This window comes from Sphaeramia orbicularis, chromosome 24, assembly GCF_902148855.1.
Source record: "Sphaeramia orbicularis chromosome 24, fSphaOr1.1, whole genome shotgun sequence".
NCBI classification, from domain to species: Eukaryota; Metazoa; Chordata; class Actinopteri; order Kurtiformes; family Apogonidae; genus Sphaeramia; species Sphaeramia orbicularis.
The window spans coordinates 29,803,370-29,827,602 of NC_043979.1; the positions used below are offsets into that span (position 1 = coordinate 29,803,370).

Sequence of the window (24,233 nt, forward strand, 5' to 3'; positions counted from 1 at the left end):
GTCAACATGTGTGCCGATACATGTCAGCGGGGAAGCGTGTGGGATGAAGACTCCAATTTTCAGGGCTGCTCTTGTCAGCGGGTAATTTTCACCTAAATGTGGATCTGTGATTGAGCTCATTTCAACCAGGACAGGTGACCATGTAGAGCCTTTGCTATCTGACCTCATGAAAGGTTATTTGAGAGCATAAATAGTGCTCTTTTGTAGTTTGTAGACATTCAGACAAGCAAATTGTTAATCTTTCTATTTCCCACAAGATGAGGCACAGTCATCCTCTACATCTGTTTTTAGTCTCTGACATAGTAATTCTTTCACAGCCACATTTTGTTTTTCTCCCTCCTGGTTTTTGTGGATTTTGGGCAGGAGGTTTTTGAGTAGTAGTCTCCCCTCACCCTCCTCTTCTCCTTCCTCTTCATGGCTGCTCAGCCGAGTTCCTGACATACCAGACAGGGCAAACAGCCTCAGATAGCCATTCCAGAGACTTAATGAAAGGAAAAAGGAGATGAAGAGAGGGGAGGTGGAAGGCAGTGAAAACAAGGAGCTAAAGGAAGCAAAGAAAAGGCAATAAACACACATGCAAAAGTAAACGAACTGCAGTAAGCCATTAATGTTGATTATGAACTGACAGAGAGCCCTGTTAGGGTCAAAATGACTGATTTCAGCAGTTATTACAGAAACCAAAATTAGACTACTACTAAGTCTGCTACCTTCACTCTATTAGACTTGAAAGGGTACATGTCGAACTCCTTGAATGAATGTATCCACAGACTGTATCACTCACTGACTAAAGTATAAAGTTGATTGTTTGTTCACATCTCTATTATGGTATCAAGTTTTCTTCATAAAACATAAACAGGTATTTTGACAGTTGGTCAGAATCAAGGTCAAGGTTACTTTATTTTTACCCCTAGGTAGATTTGTTTTGCAGTCTAGGTGATTGCCTTGGCATTACAACAACACTTGCATTGAGCATGCAAGACAGGCACTTGATCACGCTTACAGACAGGACAAAAAGACAGGACAAAAAGTGCTCAGTGTTCCACCATTCATCGGTATAGCAGCATGCAGCAGTAAAAGAATAAAATAAATAAGATCAAATAAATAAAGACAAGATGCAATAAAACACAATAAAAACCCAGAAAAGATAAAAACAATCTGGGATAAAAACCAGGATAAGAACATAAAATTTAAAAATGTAAAAATTTGAAGTCACAATAATAATAAATAGAACAAAGAAATGGAATAAATAACTAAATAAGTTAGTAAAGTGCAATGTCACTATTTCTTATTGAGCTCAGTGACAGCGACAGGAACAAAGCTATTTTTATAAAGCTGTGTCCTGCACCTTGAGAATAATACTGTTGTGTAAGCTTCACATGCTCCGTCAGCTGATAGTTTACATTATTGCTCTGTTAGCTTAGCTCTGTTTTTAGACAGAAAACAGCCACAGTAAAACCACAAATCACCTGCATTTTCTCTACGGTTCGTGTTGTCAATACCTGCACTAAAGATCTATTTGGAATCATCTAAACGAGGTCAGAACTGTAACAGTTTAGTTTGTTTTTTAGATCAACAAACAATGAACTTGGCAAATAACATCACTTAATAACTTTATACCATCATAAGCGTCATAATCAAACTTACCTATCGGACTTTGGCTGGAAAGGTTTGAAAGAGAATGTATTAAAAACATAAAACTACCATCAGATGTGTGCCATCAGCCAGTTTTATGACTTGTTGAAACCTGTCCAGTTTAACTTTTTTAGTCCTGACATGTGATGCACCAGTCAAGGATTTTGTGTTCTCAAACTTGAATGACTTGAATGCGCAAACAGCGTGAGACTTCAGATCAAACTTTAACTCTGTCTCACAAGCTCAGAGCACTTTATTTTTGTACATTAAATCTTAATGGCATAATTATTTTAAGATGTGGATGGTGACATGTGGAGATGATTTATTCTGTAATATAAGCCACAGGATCTAGAACACCCCAAACTGCCCATATTATTGGAATACTTTATTTGCTCACCATAAATATTTTTTCTCCCTGTTACAGTTCTCTTCATTCATTCTTAGATCTTATTTTTTCTTTGCTCCTTTCCATACAGTGTGGCGGTCACTCGCTCCAAAGACATGCCCTCTTTCGGCCCCCCCCATCCCAGAGGGCGTGACCTTTCCCAAGTCCTCCGTGTTTCGGGACTTCCTACTCGCCAAGGTCATCAATGCTGAAAATGCAGCGCACAAGTCGCACAAGTTCTGCGCCATGGCCACTCGAACACGGCAGGAGTATCTGCGTGACCTGGCCGAGCGTCACACCACCAGCACACCCATCGACCCCTCTGGAAAGTTCCCCTTTATCTCACTGGCCCACAAGAAGAAAGAGAAGACCCGACCTTATGCAGGGGCCGAACTCCGCAGCCTGGGAGCCATAACCTGGCCGGTCCATGTTGAGGATCACGGCACCGGTGGGGAACTGGAGGCCCTCCTGGCTGTCTCCAATGATTTTGTCATCGTGTTGGACCAAGAGGCCAAGGCTGTTGTGTTCAACTGCGCCACTAAGGATGTGATCGGCTGGACCTTGAGCAGCCCTGCGTCTTTACGTATATTTTACGAACGAGGAGAGAATGTGTCTCTGAGGAGTATCAGTAACAACACAGAAGATTTAAAGAGGTGGTCAAGCGTCTAGAGGTGAGAAGATACAAACTGTACACACAATTACGCTAATAAAAGCAAGATAAGATTATACTCTTAAATTACTCTGTGCTGTTTGTGTTTACAGAAATTAATAATGCGCATTTAAACAAATAATTTCTTTGTTATAGGTACCGAAAAATAACTTGCCGACCGACACAAATGTTAAATGTTAAATGCTTCATAACCAGGCCTTCTGCTCACAATGTTCATTTTGGGTCTTTTCATTCATGACAGCATGTGGAAAAATCAAATTATGGTAATTGTATTTTATTTACTCCCTTTTGCCAAGTATCATGGGAATGAATAATGCCAAGTGGTAACCCAGCTACCTACCTGAGGCTGGTGCTGTTGTATGCACATTGAAATCATGGCGGGAAAACAAAATAATCTTCATTTAATGAAAAACACAACTTTTGTGGAAAAAAAAAATATTGCCAAAAATAAGCAAATGAGATACAGCAGTGAAACTCGATGTTCCTCAGGCTACTTTGTTTAGTCTCCTCAAACAGGAAACAGTCATGGCTGCTAGTGATGGAGACAAAAAACAAATGTACATGTGTAAAGCAAGTACTGTCTGTGTCATTACTTTATATTCATGTAAAAAACACCGTGAACAAATGTCACTTACCATGCATGACAAAGAAAAATGAATTTTGAAACAGGATCATTGTAAGCAGCTCCACTGTAATAATGTAAAATAATAATCAGTATTTAGGTTCAAACAGGAAGTACAATGTACCATGTCCTTTACATTTTGCAAAATTAAACCACACTAGTTTCTAGAAGAGTTTCTGAGACTGAAGTAATACCAAAACTGATAGTAGCATTCATTCATGCAAACCAGGCATGTGAGAAACAAAATCAGTGAACTAAAATGCAGTTGGCTGCCACTGATCATCTACCTGGCCCACTCACAATCTCTCCTTCTATTCACTGCTGGCTGTCAGTCTGCCAGAATGACAACATTTGTGTGTCTACATGCCAAAGATGCAGCCTCATTACTGGTCTCAGCTCATTGAGGGAGTTTCAGAAACACCTTTTGGACAACATATTACTAATGGCTCATACACCTACACATGCACTGAAGTGGTGCTAGCTCTTCCTTAGCTGTCTCCATGGCAACTGGTTAGAAAAAAAGGTGTTTTCTTATGTAATCATCACTGCTTTAGAATACATTCATTTCCCCAGTGTCTCGCTACCATCAAACTGTGTGTGCGTGTGTGTGTGTGTGTGTGATGATTTTTTATCATGTATTTATGTAACCTGGCTGCACACATACACATATACTTAAGCACTCATCAAATTTGGCTCAGTGCTCAGAATCACTTTCATGTCTCATTTTATGCATCTGGTGTTAATCTTCAATCATTTGGACTACCTCTATGCCAGAGAGAGGAAGGGATGTGGCCTTGGGCCACCCTCTTTTGGGATGTCGCTCTCTCCCTCTCTGTGTTTCCTCTTGAATGCTCTCTTTTTTCTTGTTTGCTCTTCATCCTTTCTTTTTTTCTTGTGCTCAATTCCTCTTCCTCTCCCATACACACATTCAGAAACATCACAGGGCATCACAACAATTTCTATCAGGTGCCAATCTGCAGTATGATTTATTCATGCTTCCCTGCGAAGTTTGCATTCGTTGACATCTGATTGGTTGCTCTTGTTTGTTTGATGATTTTAACTTGTTTCTACTTATCATGTACTTCTTCTGACTTTTTCAAGTCATAGTCTATGAAAAGCACCAATGACTCTTTGCAGAGCGCTTCCTTGCCCCATCTAAATTTTCCGTCATATCCTTCTATGAAAGAACATGAAGTTCAAAAGCATTTTTTCTAAGTGATGCATTTCTGAGTGAACCCAGTATGAAGAGTCACAGAAAGAGACACGCCTGCTTTAATTTCAGTCATCTGTGGAGTGTGTGCATGTTTGTGTGGGTAAGAAGTCCTGAGTACCTGTACTGTAGGGGGTACCACTTATGCTGAAGCACTAATTCAGGTTTATTTTATAACTGTAAAGCACTTGTGGATCATTGAGGTTGAACAGGGTTTTGTTTTTGTTTTTTTTTAAATAAGAGAAAACATGCATATGTGCTGAACATGTAGTTCTCCCAACACCTGTGCCCAGCTCTGCAACGTTTGTTTATTTTTCAAACCTGTGTTTTTTTGGTTTTTTTTTTGGAATAGTCACATTTTGATCTATTTCAACAGCAAAAGAGTATGTGATTCTGTAATTAAGTTGGTTCTGCAAAGCTTTTCCACACCTTTTGACTTGTATGCTTTTGATATTCATCCTTTCTTTTCCTTCTCCCCTCCATCCAGTCACTGACTAAGGGCTGTGAGACATTAGAGATGACGCTTCGTCGAAATGGCCTAGGGCAGCTCGGTTTCCATGTAAACTATGAAGGCATCGTGGCAGAGGTAACTCAGATGTTCTAAAAAAAAAAAAAAAAAAAAAAAAAGAAAAGAGGTCTTAATAAACCTTTATTTTCCAGAGGAAATTACCATCCTCATGAAATGAGGATGTCTTAAAAAATGACTTGTGATCTGTAATTATCTGCCGCTCTGTTTTATTGTGGCAGTCTTACCACTATTTATATGCAGTGTAATGCATGATGTTACTAAATGTGCTACAGTAAAAATGACTGAACAGATATAAAAAAGACATAATGTCTAATTTCTCAAGTACTATTAGAAATGGAACTACATATTTTCTTTTCCACTGGATGTAGAATTGTATATTTGGACTCATCTTAAATATTACCTGGTGAAGAATGCTGCTGCAGCTATAATGCCATGAAACTCTTTTAGGTGGAGCCATATGGGTATGCCTGGCAGGCGGGACTGCGGCAGGGAAGTCGACTGGTAGAAATCTGCAAGGTCGCTGTTGCAACACTGACCCATGAGCAGATGATTGACCTCCTTCGTACCTCAGTGACAGTTCGGGTTGTAATCATTCCACCACATGATGATGCCACTCCACGCAGGTAAGTGAGACAGTGCTCTTTGTAAATAAGGTTTTTGACAGATCTATCTGAAAAAATTGGATGATGTAGTGCAGGGGTGTCCAACTCATTTTAGTTCAGGGGCCACAGACAGCCCAATATGATCTCAAGTGGACCAGACCAGTAAAATAATAACATAATAGCCTATTAATAATGACAACACCAAACCTTTCTCTGTGTTTTATTGTGAAGAAAGTAAAATAACACTGGGACAATGGTTACATCTACAAATAGTCATTTAAAAAAATGTGAATGATAGGAACATCCTCTAATTTCTTAAGAGCACTATGCGTCCGCTTAATATTTACACACATATATTACAGATCGCAGTGGATCTACAAAGGCACAAAATTTTTACAAACAGAAATGGATTTTGTTAAAATTACAGTTATTTTTCTTTTTGGTTATGGTTCTGGTTGATCATATTCGTAAATGTAAACATGTAATTTTTAGGTTATTATGGGTCGGACCAACCCACTTGCTTGAGATCAATTTGGGCTATATGTGGCCCCTGACCTAAAATGTTTGTTGATATCTTCAGTGTAATTTTTGCATTTCACAAATTCAATGGATGGATTGGACTCTTTAGCGAGCCGGTTTTGGCCCACAGGCCATATGTTTGACATCACTGATGTTAGTGATTAGTTGAAGCCTGCTATTAAGGAATTTGAAAGCCACTACACCATCTATAAGAAAGGGCTCAAATTAGGAACTTTGAAGGCATATGAAAACAACAAAAAGCTGCATTAAGCCTCCAGCAAACACCTGCTTCCACCCAATGTTGTTCTTTATTTACATCAGGTGCTTCACCATCATGAAATCCAGTCCCTGCGTGATGTGAAATAGATTTTACATTGCGTTCAGAATGTTTCTTTACAAAGACTCAAAGTCTTAAATCCGACTAGTTGAAACATTCAGAAACTATGTTCTAAAATATAGTGTGTGTTAAAGCCAAGCACGTACCCCACTGACTAAAAAGGAAACGTCTTTAAGCCCCGTTTTCAAAGAAATTTCCAGACGGCAACGTTGTTGGTGTGGATGTAGACTTTGCTGTGCCTGTAAAGCTACTTCTGTAATAAGAAATGGATCACAGGCTGTTTTTTGGAGTATTTTAAATGAATATAACAATAACCACAATTAGAAAACAAAAGGTTGCTGTTTACTTTCATACAACAGTTAACTAAAGTACATGTCTGTTCATGTACAGAAGGAACTTTGATTTGTTGTTTGTCCCCCTCCTCTACAGGGGCTGTTCGGAGATGTACCGCATGCCTGTGGGCGAATACAAAAGCAGCAGCAGCGATAGTGGCTCATTTGAATACAAGTTCCCCTTCCGCAGCAACAACAACAAGTGGCAGCGAACATCCAGCAGCCCTCAGCAGTCACTCACCGCATCCCCACAGCCCACACGCCCAACCGGGCCATCAGCCTAGGCAGCTCAGTGGGCAAGACTCTGTCAGCTGAACGACTGGAGAGGGGCGCTGTCCATCCCACGCAGTGTCAGCAGTGATGGCCGGCCCTTGGACACCAAAAGGTAAGGGCCACGGGAATAGACATTTCATGCACCTTTCTACACTTACATTTTCCAGGGCAGTCTCAGGAGGCATCCGTATGAATCTGATTTATTTTTAGAGCTGCTACAGTATCACTACCACTAACATTTCCAAACTACTTGGTACAAAATGCAACCATTGTTATATAGTTATACACACTGAATAAAATATAAACATAACACTTTTGTTTTTTCTCCCATTTTTCATGAGCTGAATGCAAAGATCTAAGACTTTTTCTATGTTCACAAAAGGCCTGTTTCTCTCAAATATTGTTCACAAATCTGTTTAAATCTGTCAGTGAACATTTCTCCTTTGCCAAGATAATCCAGCCACCTCACAGGTGTGGCATATCAAGATGCTGATTAGACTGCATGCTTATTGCACAGGTGGGCCTTAGGCTGGCCACAATAAAGCCACTCTAAAATGTGCAGTTTTATCACACAGCACAATGCTACAGATGTCGCATTTTTTGACTGAGCATGCAATTGGCATGCTGACTGCAGGAATATCCACCAAAGCTGTTGCACGTGAATTGAATGTTCATTTCTCTACCATAAGCCGTCTCCAAAGGCGTTTCACAGAATTTGGCAGTATATCCAACTGGCCTCACAACCACAGACCATGTGTAACCACATTTGCCCAGGACCTCCACATCCAGCATCTTCACCTCCAAGATCGTCTGAGACCAGCCACCTGAACAGCTGCTGCAACAATTGGTTTGCATAACCAAAGAATTTCTGCACAAACTGTCAGAAACCGTCCTAGGGAAGCTCATCTGCATGCTCGTTGTCCTTTTTGGGGTCTTGACCTGACTGCGGTTCGTCGTCGTATCCGACTTGAGTGGGCAAATGCTCACATTCGATGCCGTCTGGCACTTTGGAGAAGTGTTCTCTTCATGGATGAATCCAGGTTTTGACTGTACAGGACAGATGGCAGACAGCACGGATTGCGTTGTGTGGATGAGTGGTTTGTGGATGTCAATGTTGTGAATTGAGTGGCCCATGGTGGCAGTGGGGTTATGGTATGGGCAGGCGTATGTTATGGACAACAAACACAGGTGCATTTTATTGATGGCATTTGAATCCACAGAGATACCGTGACCAGATCCTGAGGCCTATTGTTGTGCCATTCATCCATGGCCATCACCTCATGTTGCAGCATGATTATGCATGGCCCCAGGGTGCAAGGATCTGTACACAATTCCTGGAAGCTGAAACATCCCAGTTCTTGCATGGCCAGCATACTCACCGGACATGTCACCCATTGAGCATGTTTGGGATGCTCTGGATTGGCGTATACGACAGCATGTTCCAGTTCCTGCCAATATTCAGCAACTTCACACAGCCATTGAAGATGAGTGGACCAACATTCCACAGGCCACAATCAACAACCTGATCAACTCTATGCCAAGGAGATGTGTTGCACTGCAACTGAGGCAAATGGTGGTCACACCAGATACTGATTGGTTTTTCTGACCTCCTCAATACAATAAAACTGCACATTTTAGAGTGGCCTTTTATTGTGGCCAGCCTAAGGCATACCTGTGCAATAACCATGCTGTCTAATCAGCATCTTTATATGCCACACCTGTGAGGTGGATGGATTATCTGGGCAAAGGAGAAGTGTTCACTAACACACATTTCAACAGATTTGTGAACAATATTGAGAGAAACAGACCTTTTGTGTACGTTTTTGCTCCCATCAAACAAAAGTGTTGCATTTATATTTTTGTTCATTGTAGTATAGAAAAAAGTGTGAAAAAGACATGTCTGAAAATGACAACTTACTTCTAGAATCAGCTGAAACACAACCAGAAAAAAAGTATAAAAGTAAAGGGATATACAGTATAAAAATATCTAGATACAAATAGCAACAGTATAAAAGTATATATAAAAATATCCATAGATGTAAACATAAAACAAGTCAAATCTCATCCACAATGAGCCTGTTTACATGACCCTAAAAGTCCAATAGCTGGGAGTAATTGATAATTGTAATAATCAGATCTAACATATTTACATGCACTTAAGGAATGCGGTAATCGAAAAAAACCTGGTTTAAACGCTCCAGTCCATTATCAGATTACTTTTGGAGTACCTACGTACGTAGCGATGGTAGACTCTAACTTCCTGTTGTCTTCCGCTTCATGTAGCATGAAATAAATCAGATTAAACTGTATACATACAGGAAGACATCGGAGTATTGGGGAGAAATCCAGGTATGTTGATCCAGTTTCTTATAACCAGATTACTGCTGTTATCTGATAAAGCATATCGATTATCCTGTTTACATGGTCACTTGAATTATCAGACAATTCCAGAAATCAGATAATGATCAGAGTATGATGTGTATGTAAACGGGGTCACTGTCACATCTGCAAACAATATGTGGACTACAGTGTTCAACAAATTTGTATATAATTTACTAACTTCCTAACAACCTAAGATGGAACTAATGTACGACCCTGGTGTCATGTGTGTCACAAAAGCGTCTGTATGAAACACAATAGTGAAACCAATGTTTAGTGGCAGCAAAAATGAAGGAAACAAAGGATTGATCGGAGGAAATAGTTATCAAACTATTTTTTAACAGAGTTGAATAATCATTTCAGCTCTAATACTGTGTTCTACATGACACATTCTAGTAGTATACAGTATACAGCTACATTATTTGGAAATTTTGCCAGTGTTGCATGCCATTTATCTTGTCTTTCAGTTAGTCATTATACTCATAGTAGATATAATGCCATTCTGAGTAGAGCCTGTGTGGGAACAGAACAACAGTGTTGAAATCAGTGGAATTTCCTTAAAGGGAACAACTTACATAATTTTTCTCCCACTATGCTGTGATTTGTTTATTTCATCTTCCTCTAGTTCCTTTGTTCCCATTTGCTCGTAAATTCTTACAGTTCCTGTGTGTGTGTGTGTGTGTGTGTGTGTGTGTGTTTGTGTGTTACAGGATGTCCCCTGGCAGTGAGAGCTATAGCCTGGCCTCTTCGCTGGCGTTGGGTCGTTCTCCTCACAACCGGAGTTCTCCCAGCAACCTGTCTTGTTCGAGTGATGCCTCAGGAAGCTCCGCCACTGGAGACAGAAGTCCATGCCTGAGCAGTAAGGAAGAGGATGGAAAGGGCTAGTTGTCTCTAGAGCTTGGTGCAATATTGCTTGATCATGTGCAGTTATTTAATATTAAAACCTGCCATTCTGTCTTTTAATGGTACAGTATGCAACAATGTGGAAAAATATGACTTGCTTTTTGACTTCCAGTGAGAATGAATCATAACTTATGTTAAATAAGTAGTGTCCTCTGGTGCCCTGAGTAGTCCTTATATCCAGGGATGGTTCTTAACTGAAATAACCTGGAAGTATCACAGTACCAACCATAGTAAGAGTATCCTAATGCTTTGTTTTTAGTCCTGGGATGTTAAGTATTCTAGTTCAGGGCCACATACAGGCCAAATGGATCTCAAGCAGGTCAGACCAGTAAAATAATAGCATAATAACCTATAAATAATGATAACTGCAAATTGTTCTTTTTGTTTTACAGTGAAGAAGTAAAATTACATTATGAAAATGTTTACATCAGCAAATTATCCTTTAAAAACAATGTGAATAACATGAACAACCACAAACAACCTGAAATTTCTCAAGATAATTAAGTGCAATTTTAACAATATTGCTAAGTGCACTTCATTCAATGGCTGCTGATGGTTTTAATAACAATGGTTTTTCGAGTGTTACACATTGAAGACAGCTGTTGCGTGTTAGTACATGGCTGTGAACGCTGCCACCACTTTTAGCCAAGTCCTCATTTACTTTTTCCTGTCATTCAAAAAGTAAAACTTGTAAATAAACATGTATTCAATTCACTTTCCACAGCAGGAAAATGTATGTGTTTGTGTGGATGTATTTGTTATGACATTTATTATTTAGTGCATTTCATCAGCGGATGATGCAAAACATAGGACACAGTTGATGTTGTCACAGTTTTGACTTGTGTGCTTATTTCCAGGTTTGGAGGCAGCCGCCACTCTCCAATGTCTGGAGAGAGACAGGTGGTCGGGGAGGGCGGGTCCAGTGGAAAGTCAACTCCCAACTGGAGAATGGAGGACGGCGGAGAAAGAGGGTCAACGGGTAAATATATGCAGTTTTACTGTCGTGAAATGAAGTTTAGTGCCTTATCATTTTACATAGATTGTGATCTGCTCATCAGTGTTAATGCATAATGCATAAAATCTGTCTGGGGCTGAGTGAGCAGACATGTGTGTTCTCGAAGGGGATTTTTTTTTGTGTAAATTGAAAGGCACAGACCAGGAAAGAAATGGGAAAATGTCTTTTCATCCAGGTGGTTAAATCTTTTGAAATGACAGCATGTAGCAGTGTGAGTGTGCCACTTTGTGTATCATGATTGTGTATGCCTCCTCATTTGCAAGTGACAGTTTTTTGCAGATGCTCTTACCAGTGATGAGCTGCTTGCTCTGACAGCCGCCACCCTGCCTTTAAACAGCTCACCTCCTTCCCCCATCTTCTCCTGCTCTTTAGCTAGCTGTGAATTATGTTGCTTTTACATAGAAGGTCCAAATGTCTCTGTAAACAGACAAAAAAAAGGTGGGAAGATAATGTGTCAAACAGTGAAAGGAAGAGGGAATTACTGAATGAGAAATAAGGAGGTGTTGAGACAAAGTTTATAGTTTTTCTCTATATTATATAAGGTTTAATAATGGAGAAACAAAGAGGGGACATTTATACCAACTCACATGGCTTTTCTTCCCTATTCCTTACATTCCACATGTTTGTCTCTCATTCATCTTTTTATTCTCTTGAACACTGGCTTTCATTTAATTACAAGTATTCTTCCATGCATTGGTTTTTGGGAGTTTCCTTCTTCTTTCCAGCTCGGTTGCTAAAAGCCACAGAGACTGCATACCCCTCTGCTGCTCCTTTCATTCCCAGCAGGATGTTACTGGGGTTGATTGTTGACCAGCCCACTTCCAGCCATGTCTGCAACCTGTTCCTGACCGCCACAATCACAGAGAGAGGCTTGACTCTCTCATTTCGTGGTTGTTTGTAGCACTTATGTCTTTATTGGTCAGGGTGGAACAATTCAGCCCGGGCCAGCTCGGTACAAGTCAGCCAAGTGTCCGGGTCTACACGGTCCACTCTGTGGTACAGACTTCGTCCTTTCCTCTTCCTCCCAGTTTTAACCCCTCGACCTGTTAGGCTTCAGCAATCATGATGTGGCCATGTCCCGTCCAGAATAACACAAGTCATCCAGAGGACAAAATACTCGCTTTGAGTTGCTGTCTCTAATTCTTCCATCCTTTTATATTATACACAATCAGCACAATCAGTTTTAAGCCTCTAGTTTGTAGCTCTGTAATCTGTGGCCTAGTTCAGGACTTGGCGCTGACATGCATCCTGAGATATTGGATGACAGGCAGACCGAGTGTGGTCACACCTGGCATCATATCTGAGGATGCATTTAGATTCTACAATCCACTTTGGTTTAGCATTCTGACCAGGGATGCCCAGCTTATTCAGCTGGTGTTCTCTGCCTATTATTTAGTTATATTAAGGCTAAATATGTCTGAAAATGTTAAATAACCCAGAAACATATATTACCATATTAACCCTTTGATGCATGAAATATTAGAACCTTAGTCAAGATTTTTTTTCCTGAGTGTTTCTATTCCTCTTTAGGCATGAAAAAAACAATGTGATTGAAATTTTTTTAATGAACCTATTTTTTTATGGAGTTACAAAAATGTCCACTCAGCTGGACACCATGCATTTAATGTATAATGTATATTATATTTAACATTTAAGGCTGAATAATGCAAACTTTATAAAGTAAACCCAATGCGGCTGTTTTTGATTAACACCCACTGAAATTTTAGCTGTTGTTGAATGTGTTTTAAGTTCATAATGATCTGACAAGCTCAGGTGTTTTTCAGTTCTGTCTACCTCTGACAGTGTCTGCTTAGTTATCCTTTAATATTATGCAGATATTTTATTGCCTAGCTTAACAGTGAGTAGTTAAGATACCACTAGGCATGGCTTTTCACAGTAACTTTTAACCAACAGTTGGAACAGTTCTACTTATTTGAATGAAACCTAAAGCAGTGCACATACCATGCAAAGTGTGTAAATTTTGACTTGTCATTAACCATCAAGCAGCAAAAACCACCTCTGTTGTTATCCCTTGAACCAACAATATTCACACTTACACACCATCCATGCATAATTACTTAAAAAGCAGGCATACACGTGTGCAACTGTCTCTAATTAGTGTTCAGAGCCCTGTGGGCCAGTGTGCTAAGAAAACTATGCAGAGTAATGAATATTCTGAGATATGAGAAGGGTCACTACTTTTCCAGATTTTACCCCAGCAGATGTTATGCAGCATCCCCCACCTCTCTCTCTCTATCTCTCTCTCTTATGATAGTGTGGTCATTAACTGCCTACTCTGTCTGTCTTGCATACATCTAGACAATTACACAACAGTCCCATTTATACCCCGAGTTTCGCTTCAGGGGCACACACACACACACACACAAAAAACATTTCTCACGGGGCACAGCTTGCCCAGAACAAACAAAGCCAGCAGGGAACCGTCTGGGGACAAATTTCTGTTTGATGTGCATTGCGTTTGATGACAATGGATCTGGGTTTTTGTTCATGGATGCAGCACAAGCAGAATGAAAACGATGCCAATGTTATGAGCCTCCCGGAAGTATGACTGATACAGTAGCAAACACTCATGAATGAGCAGCGTAGGAAAAACTTCTTTATTGAGTCAATTACAGTCATCTGTTTGTACTGTTGGATTTGTGCACGTTTGTTGCCACCCCAACTGTGTCTGTTTCTACAGAAGTCTCCAGTCTCCAAGTCTGGTCCAGATACTCTGGTGGTCCTCGCATCCAGAGACAGGAGCAGGTCATCCACCTGTCCCCCAAGAAGGGCAGTCAGGTCAGGCTCTTCCCTTGTCTTAGTTACAGAACTTTATCAGCACTATTTAAACCTTTGTAACCTCTCATTTCCTCACATTGTCAGCCTTATTAAGTTCAGAAACTTAAAATTTCAGTTCCCATAAGCCACATTTCCTTTAAAGTATTTCTATATGCCTTTTGAAGTATTGCATCAGAAAAAGTTTTCTGCAAAATGCTGTGAAAATGCTAGCTTAAGATAGTTTCAGCCTCTTTCAACAAAGAGCTGATGCTTTAAATAGTATATGGAAACACCTTTTCCGGATAAGTCCTGACTTGGCAAACTCTTCACATGACTGCTGAGCAGATTCCCAGATACAGACACGTGTGAAAACATGGCAGGTAGCAGCAACAGGTGGACTGAGAGGAGTCCAAGTCATTCTATGATCTCATCCTTGATGTAGTTTCACATCCATTTTAGATGGAAAACAGCAACAGAATGTTCTAAGTTATAACCTTTTGCAGACATTTATTTATTTTTTGTTTATTAGTTTTGATCCCCATTAGCTGCTGCAGCACAGCAGCTACTCCTCCTGGGGTCATTATCAACATAAAAACAAAGCACCACAATCTCCCACAACTCACTCAACAAACAAGATGCACACACACACACACACACACACACACGCAACAACCAAAATTCAACCACAAGCACTCATTTCAAAACAATTACAATAACAGTAATAGTACCAGTAACAGCAATCAGAAAAGAATAAATAAATAAAATAAAACCCAAAAAACCAAACAAAAACAGCTCCACAACAAATAACACAGACCATCTAGATGACGTTACAATAGGATGTGCAGTAGTTCAGACAGTTATTCTTGGGTAAATATGAAGATTCTTAACCTTTTAGAAAAACTAACTGCTTGAATTTCTGAAATAAAAAATTATGGCAGTGTATACAAAACGTTGCTTAAAGTGTCTTATACTTGCACCTTTTGATAACAATACACAGGTGAGTTTTAAAGGAAACTCGCCTAATTCACATCTTTTTTTCAGCATTTCAAATGTTTCAGCTTTAGTTGATGTTTTACTTGAATGATTTGAAGTAATTTTAACAATCACCATGTGAAAGTTGGATTTTTTTCACCCCTCTGTTCTATTTCCTGTTTGTTCCAACAGTCAGACGGCCCTTACTCCGGTCACTCCAGCAGTAACACTCTGTCCAGCACAGCGTCCAGCGGGGGTCACAGTGACAGCGATAAATGGTACGAACTTGGGGCGGGCGGAGGGTCCAGCGGGGACCAAGGCGAGTCGGAGCCAAACGGCCTTGGAGGAGGGGGCTACCTGCAGGAGCGTCGGCCGACAGCGGCATCGACACAAGCTCTTACGGAGCCTCGCACCACGCCCACCCTCACTCTCACCACGGCAGCACCACCTCCCTCTTGGCTCCCAGCGGAGGCAGGGAGAGCAGGGAGCGGTCAGTGTCCCCGTGGCACAGCCCCACCGAAGGAGGACGCCGGATGCTGGAGAGGTCGCCCGCTGCTGCCGAGTCCTCAGGTCCACCAGGAGAGAGGAGCCTGGAGGGGACGGGACGAACCCCACCTACTCATCTGCTGGTTAGAGACAGCAGCACTTACAGTCTGAGCGAAGCCGGATCACACTCAAGGTCAGTCTGTGTGTGTTTGTGGTGACTTTTGGATGTGCTAACAGGTCACACAGAACACAGTTAATGTAGTTAAATTACAGATGGAATCAATATCATGACTTTAACACCAAATCATCACTCATCACCTGGATAACTCTAGGTATGGTAAATATTTTATTAATGTCTTTTTTTTTTTTTTTTTTTTTTTTTTTAATATATGTATAATTATCTATTCAATTTTATTTTATGTATTTATTTTTGCTTTTACTACATTTTCACATCTAGACTTTGTATGAATGCTATATGCCTCCTGTTCATAATCCTTGTGTTCAAAATCACAGTAGAAATGTAAAGATTGTACGATGCATCCATGTTATGCGGTTGAAAATCCACAACTAAAACTATTAAAGAAAAAAAATACAAATGGAATCTGACTAATTAGATAGTTATTAAGAAAAATATGCAATTAAGTTATAGTTATTATTTAACATTTTGGTGAAAACTAAAAAAAAAATCAAATGATGGTTTCCTCCTGAAATGCAAAAAACAAACCAAAAAAATTACTGAAATATTATGTATTCAGAGCAAACTTACAGATTTCTCAGATAAGTAATTCATCGCAATAACCTTTTTTGTGATTTGCTGTTGATACAGCTTTGTGTTTATATATGTTTTTAGTTATTCCTGCATTTTTTTTTTTAAATTCAAGTTTTTATTGAACTTTTCAAAGGCTTGGTACATGGCAAACTTAATATGTTTCGCCATACAAGAACAGTAGTATATAATTAACAATTAACTCCAGCGACAGACTCAACATAGTTTTTATCTCATAAACATAAAAGATCAACAATAAAATTAGTAAAAGACAGGCAGCAAATACAAAAGAAGGTGGATACATAATAATATCAACTATATGTATCTGTATACACATACCTGTACATGCACTCATACATTTATACATGCATACCTATCTACCTTTATTTATATTTATTTATACATTTATTTATACAGATACAGGTGAGTGTTATTGGTCCCCAAGAGGAAATTTGCTTTTTGAAAGAAGGAGGGAGAGAAAGAAGCAAAACTAAACAGAAACAAATCCTCAATCTATGAATCATCAAACTAAGGTGTTACACACGTGGCATGGAAATTTAAAAAAAAGTCTATTCACATCTAGAATGAATATATGTATACATAAATACATTAAATCTGAAGTAGTTTGCAGTCTTTCAGGCATTTGTCACATTTGTTTGAATGAGCACACATTCAAGCATGTAGCACAAGCTTATGTAACACAATAAATACAATACAGCCATCTGTGAAATGACGACAGGCTAACGGCAGTCTGTAAATCAGATATGGACGACAGCGATATCTGTGTATACCTACCCTTTAGGTGTTCATCTGTGACAGCACTAGATTAATCCTACTGTCTTTATCATTTCTAACCTCTATTCTCTCAAATCTTTGAATATCTTAAGGACTAGGGCTGCGCGATATTGGAATAAACTGACATTGCGATTTTTTTTAACCCTGCGATGTATATTGCAATATGAAAAACTACTCGAGGATGTAATAGCTGTGTGGTGCCAATGTAAGTAGTCAAACAAATTAGTTGCGTTTCCACTCGTTGTGGCTGTCGACACAGAACACGTTTTAATATCATCCTTCTTGTACACAGGAAAAATTACTGAGCATTTTTTCCAGAGTCAAAAGTATTTTCCTCAAAAAGAGTAAATTAGGCTCTATATTGAGTTTGGAAAGCTCAGCCCAAAGAGTAACTTTTACTCTTTTTAGAGAGGAACCAAATGTAGAGTAGTAGAGTAGTAGTAGAGTAAAATTTTCTTCAATTTGAGTACATTTTACTGTAGCTGAAATAATTCCAGATAACTGACGTTGCTTTTCTTTTTGGCACCAAGTCTTCCTTTTCGGTGATTTTCCCTTGTTCGTTGCTCATTTTTTAAATGTTGTTACCAGCGACTCACTCCATGTGCAGGAGGCGTAGTCTGCTTCATCAAACTTATTAAGAACGATTGTGATTGGTGGATCGCTGTGCACAATGTGTGTCAGGTACCCAGGTTGAAGTTAGATCAGAACACGTCGAGTTCATTTGCCTCCTACATTGCAGGACCTGCGATGTGACTATTGCGCACACGTGCATTGCGATGACTATGCTCAAACGTTGTATTGTGCAGCTCTATTAAGGACTATCAGGTTAGTTTATCTCTTTACTACCACAAAAACCATTCAAATCAACAGTCTTCAGAACAAATGCACGACAGGTACCTTGGGATGTTTTTCTGCAAACAATGCGCATCTAGTTTCTCCACTAAACATATTAAATATTTACTCGAATCAGGTTCTTGCTGAAGGCACAATTGTCTCAAGGATCTGTTTTCTGCAAAGGAAAATATGAGCCGGAGGCAGTCATCACAATAAATGAGCTGGTCTCAAGAACCACATTTAGCTGCAGATTAATGATATCAGCAGGTTTTTCCTTGCTGCCAGTTTAGCTTTTCTTTACACTCGTTTTTTTTAAAGGAGTCGTACTTTGTTAAACCCACTTTTATTAGTCTTTGGTTCATTTATTTGTGTATTTGGACGCTAATAGTTCAAAACATTTGAATTTGAACCCTGCAAAGCTATCTTTATATTCATTCCAGCAAAAGTCAAGTGGATTTCTACAACCCGTTTCACTTCCTTCTTAATTTGTTACGTTTTATAACTAGTTACGTCACAACATTTGCACATATAAGGTCAAGACTTCCAATGAACATTTCTCTGAGTATGCCATAAATTTTTATCAGCAGCAGCAGTTGTAGTAAAAACTGAAAATATGTCCAAACTTAGAGCCGCTTACCTAAAATGTTCAGTTGTTGTATTAACGAACACAAGTGGCTGAACGGGATAAAAAGCACGGTTAACAACCTGGAGGGGGTAGGGCATGAAGTGGCTCATTTGCATTTAAAGGGCCAGCGCTCAAAACGACCTTTCTGGTGTCATTACTCAGAAATAGGGTTGAAGATGGACCTGTGGAGTTGAATTAATGAAGAATTCAGACCCAAGTATAGCATTTACAGTTTATGTAGACCACGGAGAAGTGTTTTAAAATGCAGAATTCCATTTAAAAAAAAAAAGGAAAAAAAGCAAAATATCACTCCTTTAAATTTCAAACATGACCTCATCCCTTACATTGTACATCACCTCTGTATTTACATGACCTCTGCAACGTGTTTCCAGTTCTCATTACTCCAACCAATGTTTCCTTCATCCAAGAGGAACACACGCGTACGGGTACCTCCTTCTCGAGAAGGTCTTCCTGGAAACCAAGCAGAGGAGTAATTGTAACTCCTGCTTATCTTTCCACATTAGTCTTCAGGAAATGTGGAACACGTGTCCAACCTTTCATAGCTGTGCTGGTGTCTAGAGCCGAGTGAACTTAAGAGTCCCGGTCTTCCTGTTTGAGCAACTCGTAACTCGGCCGTTGAGATAGAGTTACAGTTCATGACCCGGGCATCATCTGTCCAGCATTTAAACTGCACTCGTAGCTGGTCATAGTGGTGGTTGGGAAATGAACGGGTCCTCAGTAAAGACTTAACCCAGACTGTTTTTGACTGCAGGTGATATTTTGATATAGTTTTCCATCTGTAACTCGGTAAAGTTCAAACCAAAGATTAAACCTGTTTTCCCCTTGGGGATAAATAAAGTAGATGTTGAACTTGGTCTTGAATATTAGGTGTGTTACTATGGAGAGCCAGAGATGACAGACCTAGATTGCACTCTTTCACCCAGAACCAGCATTGATTTGTAATCTGTATAAGAGGGTTTGTGTGGGTCCTTAAAGTCTGAAATCCAATACTCTGAATTACAGGCTTTAAATGTGTGGAGATGTCTGGTTTATGAGTTACTGTTAGAAAATTGCATTAACCTCACTTGGCCTTTTTAATGATTCTTCAGTAAAAAAAAGAAAAAAAAATGTATTGGTCACACTAATAAAACTAGAATTCTGATCAAAACTCTTAGGGGAACCATTAAATTTGTTTTTTATCCCTTAGGGGTCTGAGGCTATTTTGGTTGTTTTTGAGTACTTTTGATTTTGCATTTATATACTATATAAGGAAATGTTAACTATACCCATTTTTGGTGTCCTTGTTTTCAGCGCAACTTCATCTATATCATCTGTCTATTATTTTTTCTCTTTAACTTACTATATCAACATAAAAGGCCAAAAAACACGCAAAAAATATAAAACCCGATTTGAAAAATGTATATAATTCAGTGCATAAATAACGCAGAGATGCTGAACAAATCTTTCCAAAGACTTTAAAAGCGAATATTGGTTCCAAAGATTAGGTATATAAATTCTAATTGTAATAAATTGAAACTATACTCAAATATTTGACATGAAAGCGTATCTTTACATAGGAGTTTCTAACCCCCCTGGTCCTACCAGTTTTCGCATCCGGTTCAGGGGGGGTCATCCTCACCCTTACATAAATCTGCAGATTCGGCCAGTTTCTTTGTTTTGAAAAAAGAAAAAGATATGGTCAGAAATATAACGCCCACCCCACCTCATTTTCATACTTTTATTCACGTTTGTTTGCTCCGGTTTCAGAACGTCATATCTCTGGTTGTATTTGCTCTATCAACATCAAATAAAAAGTGTGAGAATGTTTCAAGTCCGCACTTTCAAATGTAATTGTCTCCAGTGGTCTACATGACTGACTTCTAACGTTAAGTAATGTAATTGCCCTTTTTTTCAGGAAAAAGAAGGTCATAGTTGTAATTATTTAGTGTGATATCCTCTTGAAGTTACCATCTCTTTTATTCAGACAAGATGAGACTTACAGTAATTTTCTTTTCAGATGTTTCTAATCGTTCGGGGAACTTTTTGTCATCAGAACAGAGGTTGCACTAAATGTTGAATTTAGCCTCTAGGAACCTTTTAGTTAGATTTTTTTGTGTGATTTTTAATACCATGCACATACTCCTGGATTTTCTTGTATCTGCAGAAAAGAAACTGAGAATAAATATGTATGTATGCTCATTACAACCCTGTCAAAACAATAAAGTTAAAGGTGGCCTAAGGCTTTTACACAGTGCTGTACAAAATGAAACCAACATGGTACCAGAAACCACTAACCACTAAAGCAAACTGTGCAGCTTAGGCAGAATATAATGGAGCACACCCAACTAATATGTTGCGATGTGGTCTGTGGTGTCAGTTCTCATCAGAAAGAATGATACTTCAAGGCCAAAATAGTGTCTCTTTGCATCAAGAAATAGCTGCTTCTGAAAGTCAGAAGTTAGAATTGATTAACATTACTTTTATCTGATGTGATTAAATGAAGTTCAGAAAGACAATGTCAATTTGTTTTAAAAATGGCTCTCACGTCTTAAATTTAAACTGAAACCTGATATAAGTTTTAGTATAAAAGCGTAAAAGTCATCAAATGTTGCCTTAAACTTTTAACCTTTGAGACCATTTTTCAGGTAAATGGGCTTCTACTGAATTTATAGAAGTGTCATAAAAGCTGCTGTGTGTATGTGTTTGTGTTCCTTTTCTTCAGTGGTTTTGCTTTACTGTGTTTTAGGGTCAAAACAGGGTGGAATAACAGAAAAAGACAAAGAGAGGAATTGAAGTTTAACAGGTTTTTACTAAATAAGGCACTCAGAATGTACAGGGGTTGGACAAAATAATGGAAACACCTTAAAAAATCAACAAAATATAATTTAATATGGTGTAGGTCCGCCTTTTGCGGCAATTACAGCCTCAATTCTCCGAGGTATTGATTCATACAACTTGTGAATTGTTTCCAAAGGAATTTTAAGCCATTCTTCAGTTAGAATACCCTCCAACTCTTTTAGAGACGATGGCGGTGGAAATCGACGTCTTACTTGAATCTCTAAAACTGACCATAAATGCTCAATAATGTTGAGGTCTGGGGACTGTGCCGGCCATACGAGCTGCTCAACTTCATTAGAATGTTCCTCATGCCATTCTTTAACAATTCTAGCTGTATGGATTGGGGCATTATCATCTTGAGGTGAAGGTGTTTCCATTATTTTGTCCAACCCCTGTACATCAGTAAGAGATTTAGGATGTTGAACTTGAGCTGTGAACTGGAACACACTGAACAAGTGTTTGAATTTTGGCCCAGTGATTTTTGTTTTGGAGCTTTTTTTCTCTAAATCCGTCCAGCTGCTTTTTGGCACCTGGTTGAACTCCAAAAAGCAGTTACACAGTGAAAACTTGGAAAAAACGTAGTAAAAAAATAAAGGAAAATCACCACAACACTGAAAATAACAATAAAAACATAAAACCACAAGGAAAACGTTACAAAAAAAAAGAAAAAAGGCCAAACCATCTATTTTTATAGCGAGTCGGTCACGCTCACTACTGTGTTTTGCCCCCCCATTCCACAGGCAGTGAGGAATCTACTGAGCATGCTCAGATGTCTATGGAAAGAACAAAGTCTATTCTAACAGCACGTTTTGAAGTTTTTCTTATTGAACAAATGGTTGAATTTTTGTGAATATTTAAAATAAATCATACATACAGAACACTCACCCTAGACACATCAGGGGTTAAAGGGTTAAAATGACTTTAAAACCAGAGATTATGATACATATATTTAAATGAAATGGTTTTAAATGAGCTGTCTTGCTTGTGGTTTATTCTGTGTAACACCTCTGCTTCTCCTTTCCCTGTTTCTCCTCTCTGTTCCTCAGGCACTCAGCCCACAGCTCCCCCCGAGAGGAGTCCTCCTCTTCAGCCACTTCTCCATCTTCACAGTCCTCGGTGTCCCCTGGGCCCAAGAGCTTTTACCCCCGTCAGGGAGCTCAGTCCAAGTACCTGATTGGCTGGAGGAAACCAGGCTCCACCATTAATTCTGTCGATTTCGGAGACACACGCAAGTAAGTATGACGGATTATAGACAACGGAGGGAACACTGCAGTAGGTCTAACATCCAGCCTTGGACACACACGTCTCCTCATACTGTATACCTAAATGCATTAAAGCCATGTGTGTGTTATTACGCTGCAGTCTTCTCTGTACTGCTGCACATATGCAGGAGGAAGACATTAAACATGATTTGTCTTAATGATCGTATATTTTCTTGAGACAAATTGCATTTGATTCATTTTCTCCTGTGCCTGATTGATGGCCTCAATAGCAACACCATATGTACAACATGATTACCCTCTTGTGGCTGAATTGAGTATTACACTGAATAGTGTTAAATACTGCAACCAGCTTCTGTGTTGTAGCTGTGCAATAAAATCATTAAATGTCTTGTTTTTATGTATAATTTATTTATTTATTTTTTAAACTTCAAAAAATTATTATAAAACTCATTGATGGTGCTTCCCCAACACACTCTACTGGGTCAATTTAACTGCGCCCACTTTTGGTACCTGTTATGTTATTTTCTTGTAAGGTCCAGTATAGATGGCTTGTTACCATAGTAACATCACATTAAACTATCATGTCATCATCCCCATTAAATGACAGTGTGGTTTTGCAGGTTACCATATATTACAGCCCCAAATAAGAAGTAACTGGAACAGTCTAAAATGCTAATAAAAAGTAATACAGTGATATGAACATTTGGTTTTGTTTGACAGTATTTAGTTTGTAGACAGTATGAACACAACATATTCCATGTTTTCATTTTATCTTTCAATATGCCGTACATCCATTCCTCAAATTCAGGCTACAGCACATCTAAGAAAAAAGGTGGAATAATAATCAGTTAAATAATTAGATAACTGTTTTGAAACGGATGATGTAAACAGCTGAATGTAGTCACAATTTGATATAAAAGCTGCATCCAGGAGCGGTGAAGATGGAAAATCAGTTGTGTTCATACTGTCTATAGTACAATACAAATTGAATAAAATATTATAAAATAGTATCACTGCATTATTTTTCAATTTGCATTTTGCATACAGTTGGAACTAGTACTTATTTGGAGTGGCAACAATGCATTTTAAGGTACAGCAAGTGTAGTGGTTTGTTTTTTTGCTTAATTTAAGAATTTTTTTTGCTTAATTGAAGCAAAAAAAAAAAAAATCTGCCAATGGAACAAGTGAAAATTATCTTGGTAATATTTCTTGAAATAAGATTTTCAAGATCTATTGTCTAAAAATAAGTTCTTATATCTCACTGATAAGTTATTCTTTAGGTGACATTGTATTATTTTAAGTGTGATGAAATATTTTGACTAGAATTGAGAAAAATACACTTGGTAATATTTAGATTTTTGCAGTGTATACATTGTTTTCACCTCAGCTCATTTATAACCTCAGTAGACCTGTACGTGTTAATACCCACAACTTTTACAGGTCAGTGTAATAGTGCTGTAAATGTCACTGATCTCAAAACCGTGGTGGGTTTACCTATGTCTCTCTCT

At 38.9% G+C, this 24,233-nt stretch overlaps 1 protein-coding gene across 1 annotated transcript in view; it reads left to right on the forward strand.

Moving 5' to 3' along the window:
- sipa1l1 (signal-induced proliferation-associated 1 like 1) overlaps positions 1-24,233 on the forward strand; it is a 121,369-nt gene that overhangs the window by 88,147 nt on the left and 8,989 nt on the right. The window contains 15 exon segments of the mRNA XM_030128224.1: positions 2,109-2,148; positions 2,150-2,657; positions 2,660-2,688; positions 5,007-5,105; positions 5,496-5,671; positions 6,936-7,093; positions 7,096-7,172; positions 7,174-7,223; positions 10,201-10,316; positions 10,319-10,349; positions 11,251-11,372; positions 14,110-14,207; positions 15,351-15,516; positions 15,519-15,837; positions 22,549-22,790. Of these exon segments, the coding sequence (XP_029984084.1) occupies positions 2,109-2,148; positions 2,150-2,657; positions 2,660-2,688; positions 5,007-5,105; positions 5,496-5,671; positions 6,936-7,093; positions 7,096-7,172; positions 7,174-7,223; positions 10,201-10,316; positions 10,319-10,349; positions 11,251-11,372; positions 14,110-14,207; positions 15,351-15,516; positions 15,519-15,837; positions 22,549-22,790 (2,231 nt within the window).